Source organism: Daphnia carinata, chromosome 7, assembly GCF_022539665.2.
Source record: "Daphnia carinata strain CSIRO-1 chromosome 7, CSIRO_AGI_Dcar_HiC_V3, whole genome shotgun sequence".
NCBI lineage: Eukaryota > Metazoa > Arthropoda > Branchiopoda > Diplostraca > Daphniidae > Daphnia > Daphnia carinata.
The window spans coordinates 6,728,405-6,750,543 of record NC_081337.1 but is presented as its reverse complement, the minus strand read 5'-3'; the positions used below and the strand labels follow the sequence as shown (position 1 = coordinate 6,750,543).

Sequence of the window (22,139 nt, the reverse complement as noted above, 5' to 3'; positions counted from 1 at the left end):
TTGGTTTGAATGTGCGGTCCTGGCACAGAGGTTATCACCCTCGCTTTGTATTCTGTAGACCCCGGGTTCAAGTCCCGACACCGCCAATTTTCAACCCCTCCCTCCCTCCATACCCTCCTCCCACCACCCTCCGTCATCGTTCAAGATTCAAATCGGATTCGCAAGATCTCATCAGATTACATAAGATTCTTCATCTCATCGGTTTACGCAAGATTATACATCTTCATCGCTTCGAACATCATCTACAAAAATTCAAGAAAGAAGAAGAAAAAAGAAGAGCCATGCCTACTATAAAGGGGCTAAATGGCACCACACTAAAAAAAACACACACATACATTTACACGTTTACACTTACACGTTTACAGACGTTTCACATCGATCTGGTAGTACCGTTCACTACACGTTGAAGATCGATTCACAAACTGAAAGGTGGAGAAGAGGTAATCGTAGCTTGTAGGTTGTTCGTAAGCCTCCCCATGGCCACTATGGGGAGGCTTAATCATCGGGCTATGTGACCCTCTTCGATACCCGTTTTAAGTTTTTGTTGTTCCTTATGTATAGCTTACTAGCATAGCTTGCCAAGACATCTGAGACATTTGAAAAAAGAAAATTCTAAATTTGCGTTATGCGTTGTGTTGTCAGGAGACCCCCACTGAGACTGGCGAGAAGGAAATCAAAACATGAAAACGGGCAGAGAAAGTAACGCTTATAATGACGCCCTTCTTTATGTTGACGACGCTGTAAACAGGGAGGACGGTTTGGGTAGCCAAAATAGGACATCGTTTGAAAAAAAAAAAAATTAACTGAATAGAAATCGGGCTCTCCGTGCTGTTTACTAATATCATCCGTCACTAGTGACCCGTGATGGTCTACCATGAGACTTTCTTCATCATTTATTTCTTTTCTTCATTTGGACTTTGAACAGACGAGTACATGATTCTATTAAAACTACATGGATGAAGTAAGCGCCGCACATGTATATGTACGGAGAAATAATGAAAACGCTATAGGACATCAATGGCTTTCGAAGATTTCCTTTCAGATGCAAACAGTTTCCCCTAGAAAAGCAGAACAAATAAAAACTGTCGTCAGGGCAGAGGAGGGTAGTTTTACAAAGTAAAAGCAATTCTCGGAAAAAAAGGCAAAGACAAAAACAGGAACACACCGTTCGATTGCATCAGCATCATTAACTGATCTAGTTAATGGTCATTGGGTTGAACCAGCGATGGATACGTGGATGTGTTGGGCATTCCTCTTTGAGCTTGCTGTTCCTGGAAGGGAATGAAATGGAAAAAGCGTGAAAGAAAGCAAGAAGAGAGAGGAAACAGAGAATCCCCCCCCCTCACCAAGGTATGTAAGCTAATGAAAACAAACCTCTTAGCTTCGATGATGATTTTACGTAACGAGGAAGCGATTAGCAGGGAAAAGAACTCGCCATTTGCTGAAAAAGAAAATGTTTGGGGGAGAAAGAAAAGACAAAACCCATCGTAGACTTTCTTCTTCTTTCTCCGGCAAAAGATTCTCTCGTTCATTTTCAGTAGCCACCCGCTATGTAATAAAACAGTCACTCTTGTTAGTTAAAGAGGAAGGAACGATTTTCTTTTGTTTTCCCCAGTAACTTGGGAAAGTTAAAAGACTGAGAACCTTTTAAGAGGAAAATCGGTCAATACTAAACATGGTCACTGTTCCATTAAAACAAAAGTCTATTGGCTTTTTCTTATGCTTTTTTGAGAGGGGTGGCATCAAAGTTTTGCGTGCAAGTTTTTGTTATCTCATCAAGCCATCTGTCGACAAGGTGAAGGGAGTTAAACATATGCAGGTGAGTAATACGTAACAAAGCTAAAGCTAAAGGCCCTTTCTTTTTTCTTTTTGAGGGGAGTTCTACTGTTTTCTTGGGCCTCTTACTCGAACGATTATTGTCTTTCGCTTTCCACCGAACAGAGCCATCAACATCGTCTGAATCAGTATTCGTTTCAAAGAAAATGGGAACACTTTTTTTTTTCCCCGCTCGTTAAACATAAAACAAACAATGAAAAACAGAAAACAAAAGCGACGACAATAGAAACATTTAGCAAACCATCGCAAAAGAGAAGGAGGGAGTTTTACTTTATAACCGCAGTTATTCAATTTTATTTATTTTTTTAAGTAACTATTCTCTTGTTCTCCGTATAGATCGGACGTTCTAAAGGTAAGCGGGCGGATGTTCATTTCGATTTTTTTTTTTTTTTTCAGTTGGCATTACGGTACAATGCAACCGAACCGATCTGCACACGGCTGGAAAGTAGGTTGTGAAGGGTTTTTTTTTTTGTTTTGTTTTTTTGTTTTTAAAGAGAAGTCCATGGTCGGTTGTGGCCTGCCGTCTGGAACCCACTAGGCCAATGTCTAGTATAGTCCCCAAGTGTTTTTCCCTCCATCTATCGAAGCTCCATCTCCCGACTACACGTTCGAGGCGCTGTGCGTTACGTGTGTGCGATAAAAGTTTCGTTCCCTCATTCGAGTACGCGTGCGACTGTAAACGACCTACTTTGTTCCGTCTTAACTAGCACATGAAAATGTCCACCCCAAATCCCCCTCGAAAAAAAAAAGCAAATTTAAAAGCTCAAGGAAAAAGGAAAAAAGAAAGGAAAAAAAACAAAAACGAATGAAAAGGAAAAAAGACGGGAATGAATGAACGCATCGTTCTGCTGATGCCATAGTTGCTATTTACTACGGTTTCTCCGTTGTGATGAGAAGATGAAGAATGTCGCCCAAGGCCTAAGAAGCTTGTAGGAGAACATAGCTAACTATAAGATAAAAAAATATATATATATATATATATATATACTGTATATGGTAATATTACCGTAAGGGATGAGATGCTCGCACGCGCAGGGGACTTGTTTGATTTGTACCGTAACGCGCTCGCGGGTTCTTTCTCCCTTGTTGCGTTCTCTCTTTCATCACAGCCCGAAAGACATTAGACTTTGTCAATGAATATTGTTATCTCGTATTGATGGAGTTGGCTCACTGAAATGCGGCCTGGGTTCAAGGCTGTACACTTGTACACATCCGTTCGTCACTTCCATTCTTTGGCTAACTCTCTCTCTCTCTCCCATTCGCTAGCCGAGTCTCTCCGTTTAATATTCTATTGTTTTCTCGTTGCCGTAACATGTCGAAACCGCCCCGACGCCTCGGCCACAACCAGTTTCGTCCATCGTTATTTGTTTGGGTGTTTGTTTTTTGTTTTTTTCATCTGCCGAGTTCTTATGGTGCGTGTCATCATCATTTTTGGGAGGTAAACAATAGGTTCCGATGAAATATCACTGAATTGCAATAACGAAAAAACAAAAAAATCTAATAAAAATTGCGTAATGAATTGAAAATCTGGCGGTGTTTCGTACTTGGCGTGAAGAGGTTTCCAATGCACAAAACTCTAAACAATAATGCAATGAGCAAAAAAAGAACAACACAACGCGAAGGAACGCTCTGCACGGTACACGAATCATTGTCTTTTGCGGAGGCTGCCTGACACGATGGCGCAATGTAAGCGAAATGATGGATCGAATTGACGAAATGCTTTTTTTTTTTGTGAAACACTGGGTCGGCCCATCGTAATGGATATTGAAATGCCGAAGCTGCACCTTTTCTTTCTCTCTTTCTTTCTTTTTTTTTTTCTATTTCTTGCAGCCAGATTTTGCTCGGCGGGAGAGGCAATTGTCGGCCGACAGACTCAGCGAACCTGATGCACACAGACACCTGGAGGCTCCTCTTGGAGTGCTACATAGGGGGAAAAAAAGATGGGCTAGGAGAAGTACCAATCGGCCGGAAGTCTATATATCTCTCCATGACTGTTATCTGCTGCTGGTTCTGTTATTGTTGTTTTTCTTTTTCTTCTTCTTTATCTGACTAGTCAAAACTTGGGAAAAAAAAAGATGCTAGAAAAGATAAATGCTGGTGGGTAGAAGACACGTGGACAACTGGACGTGGCCAGGGCGGGAACGCAAGTTGATGTAACGAAGCGCAAAAAATCCTGCGCACCACTGCACGTCCGTTCGGGATTTCAAGGTTAATGTCATATAATACAGTCATTGAAATCCATTAGTTTGGAAATCCTTTCCCTCTTTTTCGTGTTCAATGTGCTTGAAATACTTCCATTCGTCGCTTTCTTTTTTTCTTTTTTTTTTTTTTTCCTTTTATTATTATTATTATCTTTTAGCTGATAATGGCTTGACATTAACGACATTGGTTACGAGACACTCAAATGGATTTCGGAAGATGGTACGAAATATCTTGGCCTTCTTAACGGATGCCACACTCTTTTCCATTCAGTTCTCTTCTTTTAACAGTTTCTCTCTCTCTTTTTTTTTTTTTATTCCTTTGCATAGTTTTTGTGCTATTATATTTTATGTCTCTTATAGCTCGGCAGGTTCAGATCCGCTGAAACACTCCCCACATTCGTTTTGCTGATTGCAAAGCACCTCTTTTTTTTTTTGCCTCCTCCAGCAATCGGCTGAAAGTATATTGCTTTCAGCTATAGTATTTAAAAAAAAAAAAACAAGGTTTCACAATTTCCCATTCATTCATGCAGGTGTTTGACAGTAACGCACGTGTCGGCTGCGTAGTTTTTCGAACATCTACACATTAGAATTGTAAGACTATGATCGTTATGGCGTGCATTGAACTTGCCGCCATTCGAATCGACTGCGATTCTCTACAGCCTTTTTTTTTTTTATTATTTTATAATCGTCCTTTATTCTCTACAGTTTCATTACTGGGTCACGTTGAGGGAGCGACTGGTCACTTTGATGGATCATTTCTGATGATGACCTACCTACCAAAAAGAAATACGGCATCTACCTACTTCTGTGCGACGGACGCCTCACATCCAGCGATATCGTCACGGATACGTCGGGATTACATTCGTTGCTTTAGCGCGTTGCCAAGAGAAATCCGCTTAAGGATTGCAAAATGTTGCGAAAAAAAAAAATAAATAAAAAAAATCAGGGAATCAATTTCCTGGGCGTCTCAGGAAGTCCAGTGTTTTGGCAAAAGTGGCCGGCTAGTTGAGACAAAGCTTCGGTTAGTAAAAAAAAGAAACTGATGAAAGATGTTGGCCGGGTTGTGTGACGTAATCGAAAGCCGAAAAATGTTATTGGTCTTTATACATTCATTTCGATCCGTAGACGGAAAATTTTTGGCATTGGGATCTCGTGGAGAGATTGGGGTCGTGGGCTTTTTTTTGTTCTTTTCTATGTGTCTAGCGTCTCGTCCTCTGCCGGACGGGCGTAATAGAACCAGTCTTGGAAAGAATGATTGAGAGATAATATGCAGCATAATTTTAAAGAGAAAGAAAAAAAAAAAAAAAACAAGGACCAAAAGAAAGATTTAGGCTAGTGAGAAAACAGCGTGAAAAATAGGCAGAGAGGTCAAAAACCCCCCTAGACCTCTAACGAAAAATAGGCCCCAATGGGATGAATTATATTGAAACGAGCATCGTTTCAATGAAAATAACTAACCTCTTTCTTTCTTTTTTCTTTCTATTTTTGCTGCGAATACAAGTCATAAATCTTCTTGTCGTCGACACATACGTATATTTTTCCCTCTACGAAAACACAGCACACGGCTTGTATGTATATATATACAGAAATATGTACAGGGCGCATATGTACATGGGAATGTGCTGTGTACGGTGTGTAAACACACACGCACTACACGGCAATCATGAAACGCATCCGGCGGAGCTCTGTAACAGCCGCTGGCCGTGAGTCTACCGTATAAAAACTGAAAACTCCGTCAGAAAGAAAAAATATGCTCTCGCCTTGAACGTGAATGATGAATTCTTTGCTTGTTGGATTTCCGTTCAAGTGGTTCGGTCAGTGAGGAGATTCTTTCTCCTATTGTTATTTCACTCTAGAATGCTACCTTCCTCAGGCCATTTTTCTTTCTTTCTTTCATTTTGTTTTTGTTCTTGCCCCACCTGATGCTGTGTTACATACCAACCAGTAATGAAGTGCGTGTCCATTGAGGTAGGATGGCCTCTATCCGCAGTGGATGAATCCCAACATTTAAAACGTCCCTTCAACAAGAACAAAAAAAAAAAATGCTCGTGTTTTGTTTTGTGAATTTCATGGAAAAATCCATTGGCGCATAAATATTGATAGACAGCTGGCGTTATAAGAGGACATAGCGTGACAACAAGGGTGAACTTGCAATGTCTTCATCGTGGCTCTTTTTCTTCTTTTTTTTTTACCTGAGTGCTGCCATTGACTTGATGGGGCGGAGGAATTTCGATGCACGACAGCTTTCGGGTTCATGACGTCCCATTTTCTTTTCTCCTCGTTTCCTCTCACTTGTCTTTTTGGACCTTTCTTTTTTCTTTCTCTCAGTTTTAATACCTCCCCTAGACGCAAGGGAGATGGGGTGATTGCCCTACACCGTATAACCACAGGAGGGCGATAAAAACAACACAAAAAAAAAGAAGAAAGAAGAAACAAAAAGAAAATGATAACAATAAAATTTTAACTTATCAAGGTAAGACGTAGGTGCGGAAGACGTGCCGGAAGCTTTTAACTAGGCAAAAGAAAAAGAAATAGACGGAAAACTATATATGATGAGGATAGTGGCATATCGTTTTCTTTTCATATCTCCATATCAAATGCGAAGGTTTGTACGAGGCGTAATTTTAATGGCAAACAATTTTTTTTTTCAAAACATTTTGCTTTTCCTTCTCGTGTATCCTTGACTAGTAAAAAGATTGTTGTTCATCACATAAAAAAAAAGGGGGAACCCAGAGTGGGGGCAGTGATACATAGTGGACCTTCGTGCTATTATTATTATTATTTTTTGCTCGTTCTTCTTTCCGTGTTATTGCTCTCTGTCTCTTGCTGGCCGGGGCTTTTTTGTTTTGTTCCATCTACTCCGACGTCGTTGTTTCAGGGTCTTCCCCATCTTTCATCCGACTGACTTGGTCGAACACCCGCCCTGATGATCAAAGGTCATCACTCACCATTTCCTTTGTTGTTGGGTTGCTTCGTTGTTCTGAATTCTGGATACGTACCGAAATGATGATTGCGTGGGTAGTCGGACCTCTTCATTTTGCGCAGCAGAAGCAAAGAGGTAGAGCCATCAAAGAGCGAGAGTGAATCATTTGCTACTCCTCCCTGATTGTTTTTTCGCACAATTTTGCGTAGCTGTGCCAACAACAATAGCAATCAACCCAACCTGCCAGCTAACCGAGTATTGTTTTTAAATATATATATAACGTATAGTTGTTGTACTGCATGCTGAATGTCAGTGGTAGTCAAGGCCAGAGGTGCAAGGAGCAGAAAAACAAACAATAACCAAATCGACAATGGCAGAGGATGTGGGTGTTGCTGCGATTCTTCGGCGTAGCAAAAAAAAAAAGAAGGGTCGGGTGATGAAAACAAGCGAGATCGAAAGGTTATTTCACTATGTAGAAGCAGCGGAAGGTAACGATGGAAGAAGAAAAAAAAAAAAATAGACAACATAGCACGGATAACAATAAAACAGGGAGGAAACATGTTTAGGTAAATGGAAGAATTGAAAAGAGATGATCAAAAAAAAAATATTCAGATAAAAAGGAAACGAATGGTTTTGCATTTTGTTTAGAAGTATAAGGACAAAGAAAAAGAAAAAAAGAGGTTCGGCAGCAAGCAACCGGGAGGAGGGCGATTCTCACGCGAGCCATTTGCATATACGATCCATATAAAGTAAATCGAAAATAGTATTTGATAGACAATTCAAAAAAGAAAAGCGGCTGCCATTGACCGAATGAGTCGGAAGAGGTGGGAGTTGAACGCGTTGCTTTAGGAAAACCAATCGTCCAGAATAGAGACATGAATGAATGAAAGAGAAGAAAGAGAAGAAAAGAGTTCAAGGGCCAGATAAAAAAAAAAAAAAAAAAGGCAATGGCCAACAAGACCTTTCGGAGAATTCGACTTGGGAGTCTCGAAAACGCCATCAAAGGGCGTAGCTAAAGACAACCGGCTGAAATCGAGGCTTCGTTTGAAAAGAGGCAGACTTTGTGTACGATAGAAAAGGAGAAAACAATTCGTGTCCCGAGATTGCTTTCTCGGTATTGCTATACGCCTCATGGGCCCAAAGTCTAGTCAACTAGTCATTCATGTAAAAAAAAAAAAAACACCTCAAAGAACATGAAACTCTTTGTCGATATGTTTCCACAAACAATTGGCAAAGGTATTTAAAAAAAAAAAAAAAAAGAGAACCCAATATCGATGACGTCGAGTCGATGCCGTCAGACGGACCTTCGACACGGCCGTAGGGGGTTCGAACCAGTGCGTGAATTGACCATCGACGGAGACAGTGTCACATTTAGGCAAGCCACCTTGAACAAATAGTCAAAACACGCATCGTTCTCAGTGACATCACCTTCGACGGAGACCACCTTATGAATAGGTGAGTGGAACGAGTGGGATCGGTTTACGCTAAGTAACGTTAAAAAGATGCGCGCCGCTGTTTAGCAACAAACATCGCTCGGCACGGTAGGGGAGCGTGACCGTTCCCTGGTTAGTGGCGCCCGGGGTTTTTTTTTTTTTTTTCGTGATGTAACGTGAAAAAAAAAAAGCCCCGTCTGCAAAAAAACAAAACAAAACAGCGCCAACAAAGAGAGTACGAAGTTGATCAATTCCTGTCTCCTTAGTCGACACAAAATCGGTCTTCTCATCGTCATCGAACTGCAACACCAATAACCTCGTTGTGTGTGAGCAATGACCCCGTAAAAAAAGACACATTTGAGAAAACATTTTCTGTGTTTGGGCCGTGCAGCAGCAGCTGGCCAGCAATCAGCAAAGGCATTGTCGCCTCCAGCTCTGAGATGGAAAAGTTTAAAAAAAAAAAAAAAAAAAAGAAAACATGCACACCCAGCGGGGGCCGCCCGTTCGCTTCGACTGAATGAATCTGGCCCAATGTAACAAGCTAATTCTTGCCGAAGATATTTGAGGAGAAAGAAAAGGAATAGGAAAACGATGGTTCAAGAAAAAGAAAAAGAAAAACTCCATTCTAGATCAGCGCGAGTGATATAGCGGTCCAAAACAGTGGCCGGGGATGAAGCCAAAGAGGCCGAGGAATTCCTGAGCATAGCCAGCAGCACAAGAAACCAGCCGTTCGTATCTTTTTATTTTGTTTTTATAAAGTTGCAGGTTTTTTATTTATTTATTTATTTTAATTTTGTCTTGCTTTGTTTTGAACGTTCCTTTTCCACATGATTTCGACCCACACCCTTAGCAACATAAACAAGTTTAGTTTTTCTTCCTTTTTGATACGTGCTGTTGATGTTGTTCTTATCCTGCCTAACGTCCTTCTTCCTCTCAATCGTATTACGATAGTCGATGGCTTTGACCGACCAACCTGTTTTTAGCCAGTGAGATCATTAAAAGCGGTTCTTCCCTCTCCAAAATCTTGACTCACCTTCTCACTATAGGTTACGTTTCCAGCCCCGATCGCAACATAAAGAATCTTTCTATTTCTATGATCGACATTAAGAGTTCACGATCGCACAGGGTATAAGGCTTCATTATATCGCGTTGCCAAAGACCTAGCCTTGGCCGTTGCATCGGTTCTTCCATTTGCTCGCAACCTAATGTATACGGCCATTCTTTTTGACACGGTTAGGCGATGATAATATACGTAGATTAGGCCTAACCCATCCGGCAACTCCTTAAAAAAAAAATGCAGAAAAAAAAAATAACGAGATAATAGCACGAATCACGCTCAAAGATGAAAACGATGCTGGGATATAAAGGTCAACACCTTGTTGCCAATCGATTGGTAAGCTAATAGCCGCCGCCGGAAGTGACGCTATGACTTGACTAAAGCCGCCAATAAAACAGCCAAAGTCGTCGACCGTGAAATACGATGCTATCCGTCTGTATATATTTATCTATATTTAGAGAGGAAGAAGATACTGTATATTGCACGTTCTTTACTTCTTCTTCATTCTTTCTTTCTTTTTTCTCTTTCCTTGTTTTATTTGATTCTGAAGAAAAACACGTCCCCTGCAGAGATATCGATAATGACTCTTCCTTCTTATTCTCGTGCGCCCGATAGATTCAGCAATCACGTAAAAAGAAAAATAATAAAAGAAATAAGAGACAAAGAAAAAAAAAACAACAAAATCTATCTTTTTGATGCCTTCTAATCTTCCGTCTCCGGGCGGCGGATGTGACGCGAGGCTTGTCTTACCTGTCTCGGCTGCAAATAGCGGCAAGGAACGGGACAGCGGGAGGGAGAGTGGAATTTGTTGTCTGCTGATGAGGATGATGGCGCAGAGCCACCAGCGGGCCGACCGCTGGGCTTGTTCTCCGAAGCAACGCGGGACTAAAATGGCCAACGAGTCCAGTACATCACCCAATAAAAGAAGAGAAAAAAAAAAAAAACACGAAGCGATGCGGTAAATAAATAACATTTAAAAAGAAAAGGAAGAGAGAAAAAAAAAATGAAGGAGAAAAGAATTGCAGGCAATAAGTTACACTCTGGACGCTATAAGCAAGAAGAAATAAAAACTCGGGACGGTCCTTCTCTCGGCGCTTTGGTCCGTTCTAAAAATACACGCAGGCATAACCAGTTGTTTGCCTGCAGTTCTTTTGACGACTCTTCTGAAACAGAATACGAGGAAAACGAAAAAAAAAAAAAAAAAAAAAAATGAGGTAAGAGGTGGAAGAAAGAGAAAGACGAGGAAGAACGAAGGGGAAAAAAAAGATGTAGAGAAACGGTGGGAATGCAAGTGGGGCCCAGAGGATACATTTTGAAGTGGAGAAGAGAAAAAAAAAATAATAATAAAAAGGCCTGAACGATGGTGGTGGAGGGGAAGGAAGCCGAGCCTATAGACATCACGAATATTAGCCGTGCGCCATCTTGTCTGCCAGTTGCCCGGCCGCACCCAAACGCCTGCCGCTCGTAGCATAACTATACAACACACCCCCGGATATACTGTCGCGCAACGCTGTTGTTTGTTGGGACTTTGCAAGCAGGAAAGAAGATAGCACACCGTGCCTATCAACCGACACGTCAATGTGCGTACACACACACACGCATGTACAACGTGCGCTAACAACAACAAAAAAAAAAGGAGAAAGAAAAGATGGTATTTATTATTCAACGCCGATTATATCAAAGACGGCGGTATCAACGATGTCTCTCTTCATTTTTTTCTTTTTTTTTGTGTGTTCCTTTTTGTTGTTGCTTCCGCCTTGGATGACCCGACCGGAGGGACCATATCCGATTATATTAAGTGACGTCAGAGTCCAACATCGACTTAAGAGTTTTGTGCGGATATGTTGGCCTCTCTGGTGCGGCTCAATGGGGACGATTGAAATTCAATAGCTTTTTTGCAACTATGATGGCAAACTTATCCTATTCGTTCGATATGTTTGCGCACATTTTTTTTTTTTCATTTTATTTTACAACAAGGTGTCTGTGTATAAGCAGCCGACAATATCAACAAAATCCATTCTGCCAAAAAGAAAATTGTACGGACCGGTTAGACGCGCTTTTTTTTTTGGCTCTGCTAGACGAATGGGAGAACATGGATTTAATGTGTGGATTGATAAGATATTTCGTTACTAATGATTCGTGTAGTTTTTATTGTTTCTTTTATTTTTAAAAAATCATTTAAAAATAAAACGGGCGAAAAGATAAATGTGAAGCGTGTCACAAAAGGGGGGCAACATTGATAGAGCTGGTCAGTGGGTGAAGTTGTTTCCCTCTTCCGGATCAAATGTACGAGGTCAACGTCATTCGATTTTCACGTAGCTCAAGTCGAAAATTCGTTGTTTTTTTTTTTTTTACACCTTCGATAAATGCGTAGACTACATAAAAAAAAAATCTATTTACTCTAGGAGACAGCCGATGAAGTGATATGCGGTTATAGAATAAACTTTCGTTTCTCCTGTCACATTCAATAGCCCAAAAGTGTGCCGTCAAGTTGCGCGATCGTAGCTTTGACCACACACGAAGCAGCTGTTCATTTGTCTCTTTCCCGAACACAACGAAAGAAAGAAAAGAAAAACGTACAAAGAAATTCAAAAGAAATACAAAATGATATCAAGTTTAGAGCTCAATGCGTTTGAACGGTGCCAGTTTTCCGTTTCACGCCAACTCACGGCCAACGCTGTGCTGTTTGTTCTATATATTCATCAACGTATGGCTGACAAAACGGGGTACCTATACAAAGACTTGACCTGTTTTCCTTCTCTAGATTGGATTTTTGTTCAGTTTTTGTTTGTCTTCCTCTAAAAAAAAAAAAAAAAAAAAAAATGGATGCCTGCTTTAGTTGTTCAGTGACTTGTCATTCTGGATAGTGAATCTAACTCATCACCCATCAGATATGTGACTCACGCAGTTCGAATCGCCGGAACGCTAGATAGCCATCCCCCACAATTTTGGCAGCTCTATTAAAAATGTTAACATAGACAACAGAAAAAGTACAGGAACAATTCAAATAGAAAAGACACCATCGAGAAATCCTGAAAACTAGACAATCAACAAACAGCGAACGAATGCGATTGAAAGAAAGCTTTTCAACTCTTGTTGTTTGCTGTATCAGCGTGGAATGCACACATCGTCATTCGGGCCGATAAAAACAACAACAACAAAGAGTCGGACTTTTTTTTTTTCTTTCACGTTGGGTCCCGATCCAGCACAAAAGGTACAAGTGTAACCCGAGGACATCTAACACAGCGTCCACGAAATAAAGAGAAAGAGAGAGAGAGAGAGAGAGAGAGAGAGAGAGAGAGAGAGAGAGAGAGAGAGAGAGAGAGAGAGAGGAACAAGGAAGAAACAAAAGACGATGGCCATACAGTTGCCAACATCAGACGTGAAAATACCCAAGATGAAAGAAGCAAGTCTATCGAGAAGAAGATTCCAAGCTGCTTAACCACATGATGGGGACTTGCCTGACATTGACCTCTCCGGCTGTTTCTCAAGCTGGCTCTACTGGTAAAAGCACAAGAGAAAGAAACAAAACAAAAAACGAAGAAGGTATAAAAGCGAACGAAGAAAAAAAAAAAAAAGGAGGGAAGAAAAGAAGAGAGTGGATAAAAGATTCTTTGTGGTCCCTTATCGTCTGCCGGTTGACTGAGAAATCGGTTTCGTTCATATTTGGCCAACATCTTTCACGAACATACACATGCCTTTAGTGGTCGATGCCCAGAATCTCTTTAGTCTACATGTAAGAGCTAGTTTGTTTGTTTTCAATGTCCCTTTTTTTCAAGTTTTTATTTCTTTTTAATTTTTTTTTTTTTTTTTCTAAAACTTTATTATTATTTCTTTCTTTTTTTTTTTACCCGGATGGGAAGCTATAGTGAATGGTTACTTTTCTGATTACACCCGCACAAGAATGCCGATAGAGTCGGGATAACTAGCTGAACAGGATCTCCGAGAAGACAGCTGGCTTGCTTTTGGCTTTCTGTTTTGATTCTCGTTTCACCTTCTTGTCGACTTGCGAAGAGGAAAGAAACAAAATAACGATGATAAAAAGGGGGAAGAAGGAAAAAAAAGAAAACAAAGTAGGGGAACGTGAGCCGAACTTAGCGTGCTCTCCGTTCTTACGAGTGCATGAAAGGGCGTCTTTATTTTATTTTTTTTTATTTCACCGGGATCTTCCTTAACACGCCGGAAGATGAACGAGGAAAGAGGAGTCGCTCGTTTGCGAGAAGGCAAACGCAGAGCCCAGTCGACCCTGTGCCCTTGTGAGAGTCGTAAAACTCAGCATGAGTTCCAAACGTGAAGCTGCACGCACTCACCTGTCCATCGTGACCGCATCGGTGGCGTTTGTTTCTTCGTAGCCTTCGAGAGGCCATGGCGCCGCCGAACTCTTAACGAGCCGTTCTCATGCGATGCATCGGAACGGTCCATTCTGACTCTCAAACATCTCCGGATATTATCGTTTGCGTTTCTCCTTTTATTTTGTTTTAATTCGTATTTATTTTCAGAGAAGAGAATGAGAAGCCTCCTCATTTTCTGGTTCAACCAGCTGATTTTTTTTTTTTTTTTTAACTCACGCCATTTATTTCGTTGTAACGCCTGTGGCTTTTTGCTTCATCCAATCGAGGGGAATTACGTCGAACGTAATTCGAGAAATGTTGTCGCTGTCAAATAGACGACTGCGGCATAGCAAGTTGTTGACAAATGGCCAGTGGGGGGAAGTTTTTATTGCGACACGATTTTTGTTTGTTTTCGAGTGTACCATACGTGAGCACAAGAACGCATATGCAGATGAAGCCACACCACGTCATCACATCCGCCAAGGACCTCAATCCGAACCGACTCCAACTGCTGCGCAGTCTGACGACGAGAGCCCCCCCCCCCCCCCCCCTTTTTTTTTTTTTTTTGTTTATTTATTTATTTGACGTCAGCCGGAAAAAAAAAGAACGAAACGGTGCTAACCTTATACACACAACATGTATAAAAGCCCCATCTAACGATTTAGTGCAAATTATATTTTTGACTCGCGAAATCGAAAAATTACAGACTGAGGGGAGTTTTTCTTTTTGTTTCCCTGTGAGCCAAATCTAGACCCTCATTCACGAAAAAGACAATGAACAAAACAAACGAAACCTTTTTTGGGAATCCGGAATGGATGGAATAAGGAAAGAACCAATTTTGAATATGAGAAATACCGTGATGGAGAATAGGAGGAATACGAGAATAGACTCGCAGATGAACACCAGGGCTCTCTGAAATTGACTGAAATAAACTAAAAACTGACCACTTTCAAAACTATCCAATTATCAATCTATATATCTCTTTGCCAGACGGACACCTGCTTGCCCGTATCCATTGATCCGGCTTGAATGCTGTTCCGTGTCAGCCGAAGGTAAATGGGAATAATCACAAAGATAAAAATGAAGAGAAAGATGGGAGGAAGAATTTCGGACACTTTGGATGAATATTCAATAACCTTTTTCGTCCTTCTTGCGCTCGTGTGGCTGATGCATCTCTTTCTTTCGTCTAGCAGCTTCTAGCAAGTAGAAAAAAAAGCTGCCCAACAACAAGACAAGAAATTCCGACGGACCAGCTTTAACGACCTGGCGTGGATATACGCTTGCGTTTCGGTAACCAAGACGGGTGAGCAACACGAAAACGAGACACAACTCTGGTGGAAAAGCAAGACAGCGAACAAATAGGCGAAATGAGAGAGAAAGAAATAAAGTGTATAAATCGCTGTTTACATTCGAGAAAAAAAAAAAAAAAAAAAAGAAGGGGTTAGGTGGAAGACAGGTGTGAATAAAATGCCGGGACATGAGCTTGTTCCTTTCGGTTTGAGTCTGAGAGCCATTTAACGGACGTTCAGCGTCTTCATTTGCTTTTGCATGAAAGGGAATTCAAAGGCCGAAAAGGAAGAAAAAAAAAAAAATCCAGCACAATCGTTGGATTACTGATAACGGAAAACAAGCGCCGTGAGCATGCATATACCAACCCTCGTTACCTTCGGATTATATGTTTCGTATAGCACCTTACATCCGCCAAATCACGACATCAAAAGACTCGCCTGTCTCCACCTGGGCACCGCTTTCAGAGTGAGCAACGACGAATTGCTGATTGAAATTCGAATCCAATCGTTTCTTCCTATCTCTCTCTTTCTCTCTTATATTTTTCCACGATAAAGATGTACAAGATCAACTTTATGTGGGACCTTCCTTGCCGTCCGCTTCTCCTTGACGACCATATCAATGGGAAATTCCTGAAAAAAAAAAGCCTCCCAAAATCTTCGTGTTTGATACGGTGATATTTCTTTCGCAATTTCCCTATTGTCGGATATCTCAGTGTCCGGAAACAACGAATTCTTCGTCCATAGACCCATTCATCCACTCCTACCTCCTTTTTTTTTTCCCACCGTCTTTTTCTTTTCTATTTCTTTGTTATCCGCCAATTGGGCGTATCGTTGTGCGCGGCACCCAGCCCGAGCGAAAGCTGATTTATCGCCGACAATTCCGCCAATGGGTCGTTCATTTCGAACCGAGGATATTTATGACTCGCCGGGGTATACCGGATTGATGTGATTTCTTTATTCGTTTTTATTTGCCTGAAAGGAAAAAAAAAAGAATAGCAGAGAAAAACAGATAAGAATATCCTATCGCTCTTTTGCCGTCCCTCTTTTGCGAGTCTTCTGGCGCAGGCCATTTTAATTGCACGCTGCGACCGCGTGTAGGAGGGAAGCGATTATGGTACACCGTATCTTTGGAGGAGCCAACACTCAACGATGCTGCGTGACTCTAGACCAAACTTGTTTGTTTTGTTTTTTCATCCTTTTTCCTTTTTGTCTCTTCTTTTTTTGCCCTTCGTATTGTTGTCATTGAGTACGAAACAACAAGCCATCACGTAGGCAAAAGATACAACAGGTGGTAAAGAGGTACCGACGAAATGAGTTATTCCTAAAAGGCAACTGACTTTTAAGCTCATCGAGCCCATCAGGTGATTCACGGCCGACGTGCAAGATGAATCGTTCCCTTTGAACTCCGGGTATTGCGCAATCTGTTTGCCTTGCGACCCTACCAGAAAGGCAGGTCGTACAACGGTCGCCAAATACTAACCCAGACTCGCATGCAGAATTTTGTCTGACCAAAATGCAACTAATGAGACGTATAAGAAGTCGGCGCATTCGTGATTCGTGCGGCTCAAAACACGGCGCAAGATTTATTCATATCAAATGGATTACCTTCACGGATATCATCCGCGTGACGTTTGCGGGCAAACGCGTTCGTAATAAATGGACTGTCTCATGAGCAGAGCGCTTGTCTACTTGTTATTCATAATGTCCGACGGCTATGACGTCACCACCTCTGATGCCCATGGCTCGCGCGAATGGACAGTTTGGACGTGACAGAAAAATGTGTTTTTTTTTTTTTTTTGTTTTTCGATGATGTTGAGGTATCCATAAGAGAAGCAATTCGTTGCGCTCTTTTGCTCTTACCATAAACATTTTTTTCTCGTTTCCCATACAACATTCGTACGTTCCTGGCACCCTTTTTGTTGGGTGTTTAAGCACGAAAAGGGAAGACAAGAAAAAGGCAATAAAATGTTTTCAGACGTGAGTATTGGTGACGTGAAAATCGTCTAAGTAAAGGCGGTAATAGCTGAATCACAATAAGGCATTATTTTTATTTCATTTTTCATCCACGTGCTAAATTGTTCCAGCGTCTCTGTCCCCCCCCCCCCTTAGGTTGGGCTTTAACTTGAAGGTGGTCTTCTCTGCGCTTTGACGTCAACCACTGCACATTTCTATGAAGCAACACTCACGCCCGGCAACGAAAAAAATATATCTTACACAAACAGATGTGTTCATCTTCTTCAACTCGGGGGGTTTTCCGTCACTAAAGAAGAAAAAAAAAAAAAAAATTTACCGTACATAATTTGCTTAAATTTCTGCGATTGCTGCTCTCCGAACGATTCGCGCAATCCATCATCCTGCAAATGTGTAAAATGAATTAAACTAAGGCGCGAGCGGAAGTAGGACCTTTTAAAAAAAAAAGTTCTTGGCACGTGTAATGGGCAACCCTACACTGGACAGAACAGCTGCCGGCCGCTCCTATGTCGCCCACCATCGTGCAAAGACCCATCACTTTTCACGCTTGAGTAACAGGACAAGAGAACTCCGATTTACAATCAATTTTCATTTTTTCGCAACCGCTTTTTGAACGCACCCGTTTCATCATTTTCAATTTTTTCAACACCCAACTCCAAAAGCAATGGGATCGTCTCGATGACAAACAATATTTCAACCATCCCGCAATTCGTGTTTCTGTAACCAAATTGCGAAACAGTCAATGCAGCAATCTTGTGCGGTTAACTGGATATGTCAGCTGAGCTTTCATAACTTTTGTAGGAAGACCCTTTCCCGTTTTCCACATTTGGTTAAAAACTGTGACCATCTTCGATAAAAATGGAGCCCCTGTCGTGCGGTTAAAAGAACACGAAAATCAATCGTGAAAAGACAGCGAGAATCGCTGGTGTCTATTTGATAAATAAAGCAAACGACCGGAGTGAAACGCGTTTGGCGAGGGGTACGAATAAACCGCGAAAATATATCACTTGTCTGACCGCGACGTAGATTGACACCCCTCCCGGAACAGGAAGAGACGATGTCTACGTTACTCGACCAACATTTTTTTTTTTTTTTGCTGATCCATCTGTGGTCGTATGCCAACCTCGTTTTTTTTTTTTTCACCCCCCTTTTTGGGTGCGATTCCACATTCGGAAATATGTCAATGTTTGAACAACACGTTGCGTCATGATTGTTCTGGCGCCAGGTGAAGAAGGACGAAAAGAAAGTCGTGCATAGTCCGAGAAAAGAGCCAAAAAGGCACAACATGCCATATCCAATATGTATGTATATATTGTACAGTACAGTGTGTCAGTGTGTGCTGGTGTCAGTCTACAAATAGGATTTTGAAAAAAAAAAAAAAAAGGGGAACAAGAAAACATAGTGTAGAAGTAACCTCGGTCGGATTACAGCAGGGAACACGTACGATTATGACTTTCGAAAATTGCGGAAAAGAAATAAAAACCGGTAAATAAAATCAATTCCATGAAACAAAAGAATCATATTTGGGAGGATCAGTCACTACAATCGTGAAGAGAAAATTAATTAATAACACCGAAAGAGGGAGGGAAAGGAAGAACAGAAACAAAAAAAAAAAAAAAGAATTGCAGTAACTAGACGTATTGATTAAATGTACTGTCTTTTAGAAGAAAAAAGAGAAAGATCGAATGAATGGTTGCTAGTTTCGGGATCTAAAAACACAGATAAGGAAACTGTTCGAATGAAACTGGAAAGCCAAACGGGGCGTCAACTCAAATGACGTCAGCCACCAATCGACGTCGAATCATGAATTCAAATGCTCAATGGGGTGGAGAACTGCTGTGGGATTTTTCGACGTCACCCGTGAATATTCATGTTTTTTTTTTATGTACAGACTCGAGGGGACATGAGTCGATTTGAAAATAGAAAATCCAAGTAAATCGAGATTTGTGAGATGCTGATGATTGTTGTGAATGGTTCGGTTATTGAAACGAGCACGTGACTGCCTTCGTTGAGTGTAGGTAGCGTAGAGAATCGTGAAAGACGAGGCAACAACATCCAAATCGAAAGTGCACACCAAATCCGAACGAAATGAGCTTGAAAATCATCGCCAAACAGAACTATGTACACAAACTAGCGTGTGAGCTATTATCATTCAAACGAACGCATTGGAATCTTCTGTATTTTTACGTCAATATCAAAACGCATTTTTTAAAACAATTTTACTTTTGTGAGTGTTTGCGTGTGTGAGTATAGCAAATGTATCAATTGATTTCTTTTTTAAAGCTTGTCTTTTATTTAAAAGGATTACGCGCTGGAATTGAACAATTAGTCGGGGAAAAAGTTTTTTTTTTTTTAAAGAAGAAAACATCTGGTTGCTTTTTTTTTTTTTTTTTTTTTTTACCATATGGACGAACCAAATATAATGAAACATTTTTCTCTCTAAAAATTATTCTTTGAATTCTATGGTCACGCACACTCAACACACACACACGCACATGAACGAGCATTCGAGAGGGAACGCGACGGAAGACGCACAATCCGTCGTCACACGAATATAAGAAAGTCCTTCGGTCAGAAAACAGGCACACACACAGACACACACAGGAAACAGGGAAATAGAGAGGAGGAAAAAAAAACAAAAAACAAAAGAGATTCAACTTTTCAAGAAAATAAAGTATAGAATGGTCCCAACCGAACAAAATATAAAAGTGGCGGTTGTTTGTTTTGCTGCTTTTTTTTTTAGTTATTATTATGTTTTTTTTTTTTTTTTACTTATCTTGTTGAAAATTGGAAAAAAGAAGAAAACATTCACGATGACACATAAATGTACGGAGGGAAATGTACTGTACATTACACGCAATAAAGAAATTCTTATTTATTTTTTGTTTTTATTTTTTAGCATTTTTGTTTTTTTTTTTAATTTTTTGTTTTTTTTTTGTTTTATTTTTATTAGGTTTTGTTTTGTTGTCTTGCTCTTGGTAGAATCAACGCTAAAATTTGTATAGGGTTATACAGATAGGGACCCACAAGTGCGCATACGTATACACAGATACACAGGCAAAACACGTATGAATTGTAAAGCGCAAACGACAGTGCTGCGAGTTGATCCACTTTGGATCGAGACAAAAAGATAGCGGTAGATAGATTGGGCGATAGGTCGTAGATAGGTAGACAATTCTATTCTGTAGAACATGTACGAAGTTGATGGATGGGATTCACTGAAGAAAGTTGGTACGCGAAGAAATGTGGGTGAGGAGGTTACAAATGGATATCTACCCTGTTGGCGTATCAAACACGTTTTCAACGTATCGATTCGATTTCCTCCTTTTGGTATACATCTGCATCAGCATATGGCATGTAGTCTCGTTAGGTGGATCTATCTCTTGTGTTCTTGTGTGTGTTTTTTTTTGCGATGTTTTTGGATATCGTGTCATGTCACGCCATTGAATAATGAAGCAACTTCGTCTGTTTTCAGACCCCACGTCCTTGTCCTTCCATTCCGGTTGCCCAAGTGAAGGGGATGCAGAATTCTTTATCTGTCATTATCTTCCTTATTTCTCTTTTATTTGTTTTATTTTTTTGTTTTTTTTTTGTTTTGTTTTTTGTATTTTGCCCATTGTCTTCGTTCGTCTCTTCCTCTGGTTGAGTGGCAATGTTCACAGGAATCCCATATCTAGGGCGTTATACAGGGCGGCGCTATCCTGGTGGCTTGAAATTCGCCAAAACGGGAAATTCAACTAGAAAAAGAAAATATGAAAAATGCAAGACATAAGTGATTGGTTTTAGGTGAGGGATGACGCGTAAAGTGACATTTTTAGAACGAGGGTAACACAACAATAGGAGAAAACGGAAAAAAAAAAGGAAAGACGGAAGAAGACGGAGAAACGTGAAAGAGGATCACATCAAACATGCAGCTGCTGACACGATTATTGTAGTGTTTCGTTCGCTTTTCCTTGCGGCTTCAACCTCTTCGAATTTTTCACGCGCTAGGGAAATTGATGTGTCACGATGAAATTTCGGTGAGTGTCGCTTCGTGACGGACCCGCCGTTAATCATTCTCTTTTACGCGTCTCTCTATAATTAAAGGTCGCTTCTTGCTTCCGCGCTCCTCGACTTCATTTTGCTGCTGGCCACCCAACTTGAGAAATGGCAAAATGACGATGTGTTGTAGATGTAGCCGGGGCCTATTGTTCCATCGAAGTGAACAGCCGTCTTGCTGAATCACTGTATCAGATCGACTCTTTTCTTGTTGGTAGACTTCTATCTTCTCAAAAGTGAAGAACATCATTCTCATCTTGTTCTTTCTGTACGACAAAAGATGCTGCGGCAGTGGCGTGACCGCGGGACTTGGACGGAACTACTGAACACATCTACGCGTTAACCTCGTCCCACGGCGTCGATCACGATTGAAAAATGCCAAGTATATTTCATTTTTCAATGTTTTGCTTCGTCACTTCCGCGAGTCCTTCGCCACCAATTTGGCATTTTCAAGAGACTCGTTGACACATCAAAAAGGGAAAAACTTTGTAAATCTTTCTTGCTTCACTGATGTTATGCTGTCCATTGATTTCTAGGTCACATACGCCCAGTCACTTTGCAACGGAGAAGGCCAAGCTCGGAACACGCAACCGTGGGGGGTCTTTTCTTTTGTTTTATATTTTGTCTTGCCAATGAAGTCCTCTAATATGCAACAATTTCTTCGCGTTTCGGCCGGTACTTGCGTGATGGACGCAAAGGCGAACTTTCTCTCGCCCTTTCACGTTACCTTCCTACAATCGAAAAAATGTTTGCAAGTTTGCACGACTTGTCGTTGAAATCGAATTCTCGTTGAATATCTGAGAACTAGATAGTTGCCATGTTTCAGCCATCTTACAATATGACCAAATGACTGGGTTCGGTTCATTAGCGGCACGAGGTCACTGATTAAAAAGTAGAAACGCCGCGACAACGTTCGGACATCAATAGCTTGCGAGTTTTCTCCGGACTAGCCAGTTTTTTTTTCTATCGTGATGATTTAACGTAAAAAAATTGGCTCATACCTACTCGTTTTTCAAATTTGAAAAATACCGAATGTCACGAGAAATCATGAGAACTGGTT

The 22,139-nt window shown here is 40.9% G+C and overlaps 1 protein-coding gene and 1 long non-coding RNA gene across 4 annotated transcripts in view; both read right to left on the bottom strand.

Moving 5' to 3' along the window:
• Positions 1-919: 919 nt before the first annotated feature.
• LOC130692222 (uncharacterized) lies at positions 920-1,618 on the bottom strand. The gene is made up of 3 exons (XR_009001367.1): positions 1,375-1,618; positions 1,166-1,271; positions 920-1,058 (listed from the first exon to the last, which is right to left on the bottom strand). It is a non-coding gene; the product is annotated as an uncharacterized LOC130692222 (long non-coding RNA).
• Positions 1,619-20,663: 19,045 nt separating this feature from the next.
• Positions 20,664-22,139, bottom strand: part of LOC130692118 (eyes absent homolog 2-like) — a 120,010-nt gene continuing 118,534 nt past the window's right edge. For all 3 annotated transcript variants that reach the window (XM_059496313.1, XM_059496314.1, XM_057515231.2), the window contains one exon: positions 20,664-20,778. In XM_059496313.1, coding sequence (XP_059352296.1) covers positions 20,698-20,778 — 81 coding nt within the window. In that variant the 3' untranslated portion in view covers positions 20,664-20,697. The remainder of the gene's footprint in view (positions 20,779-22,139) is intronic.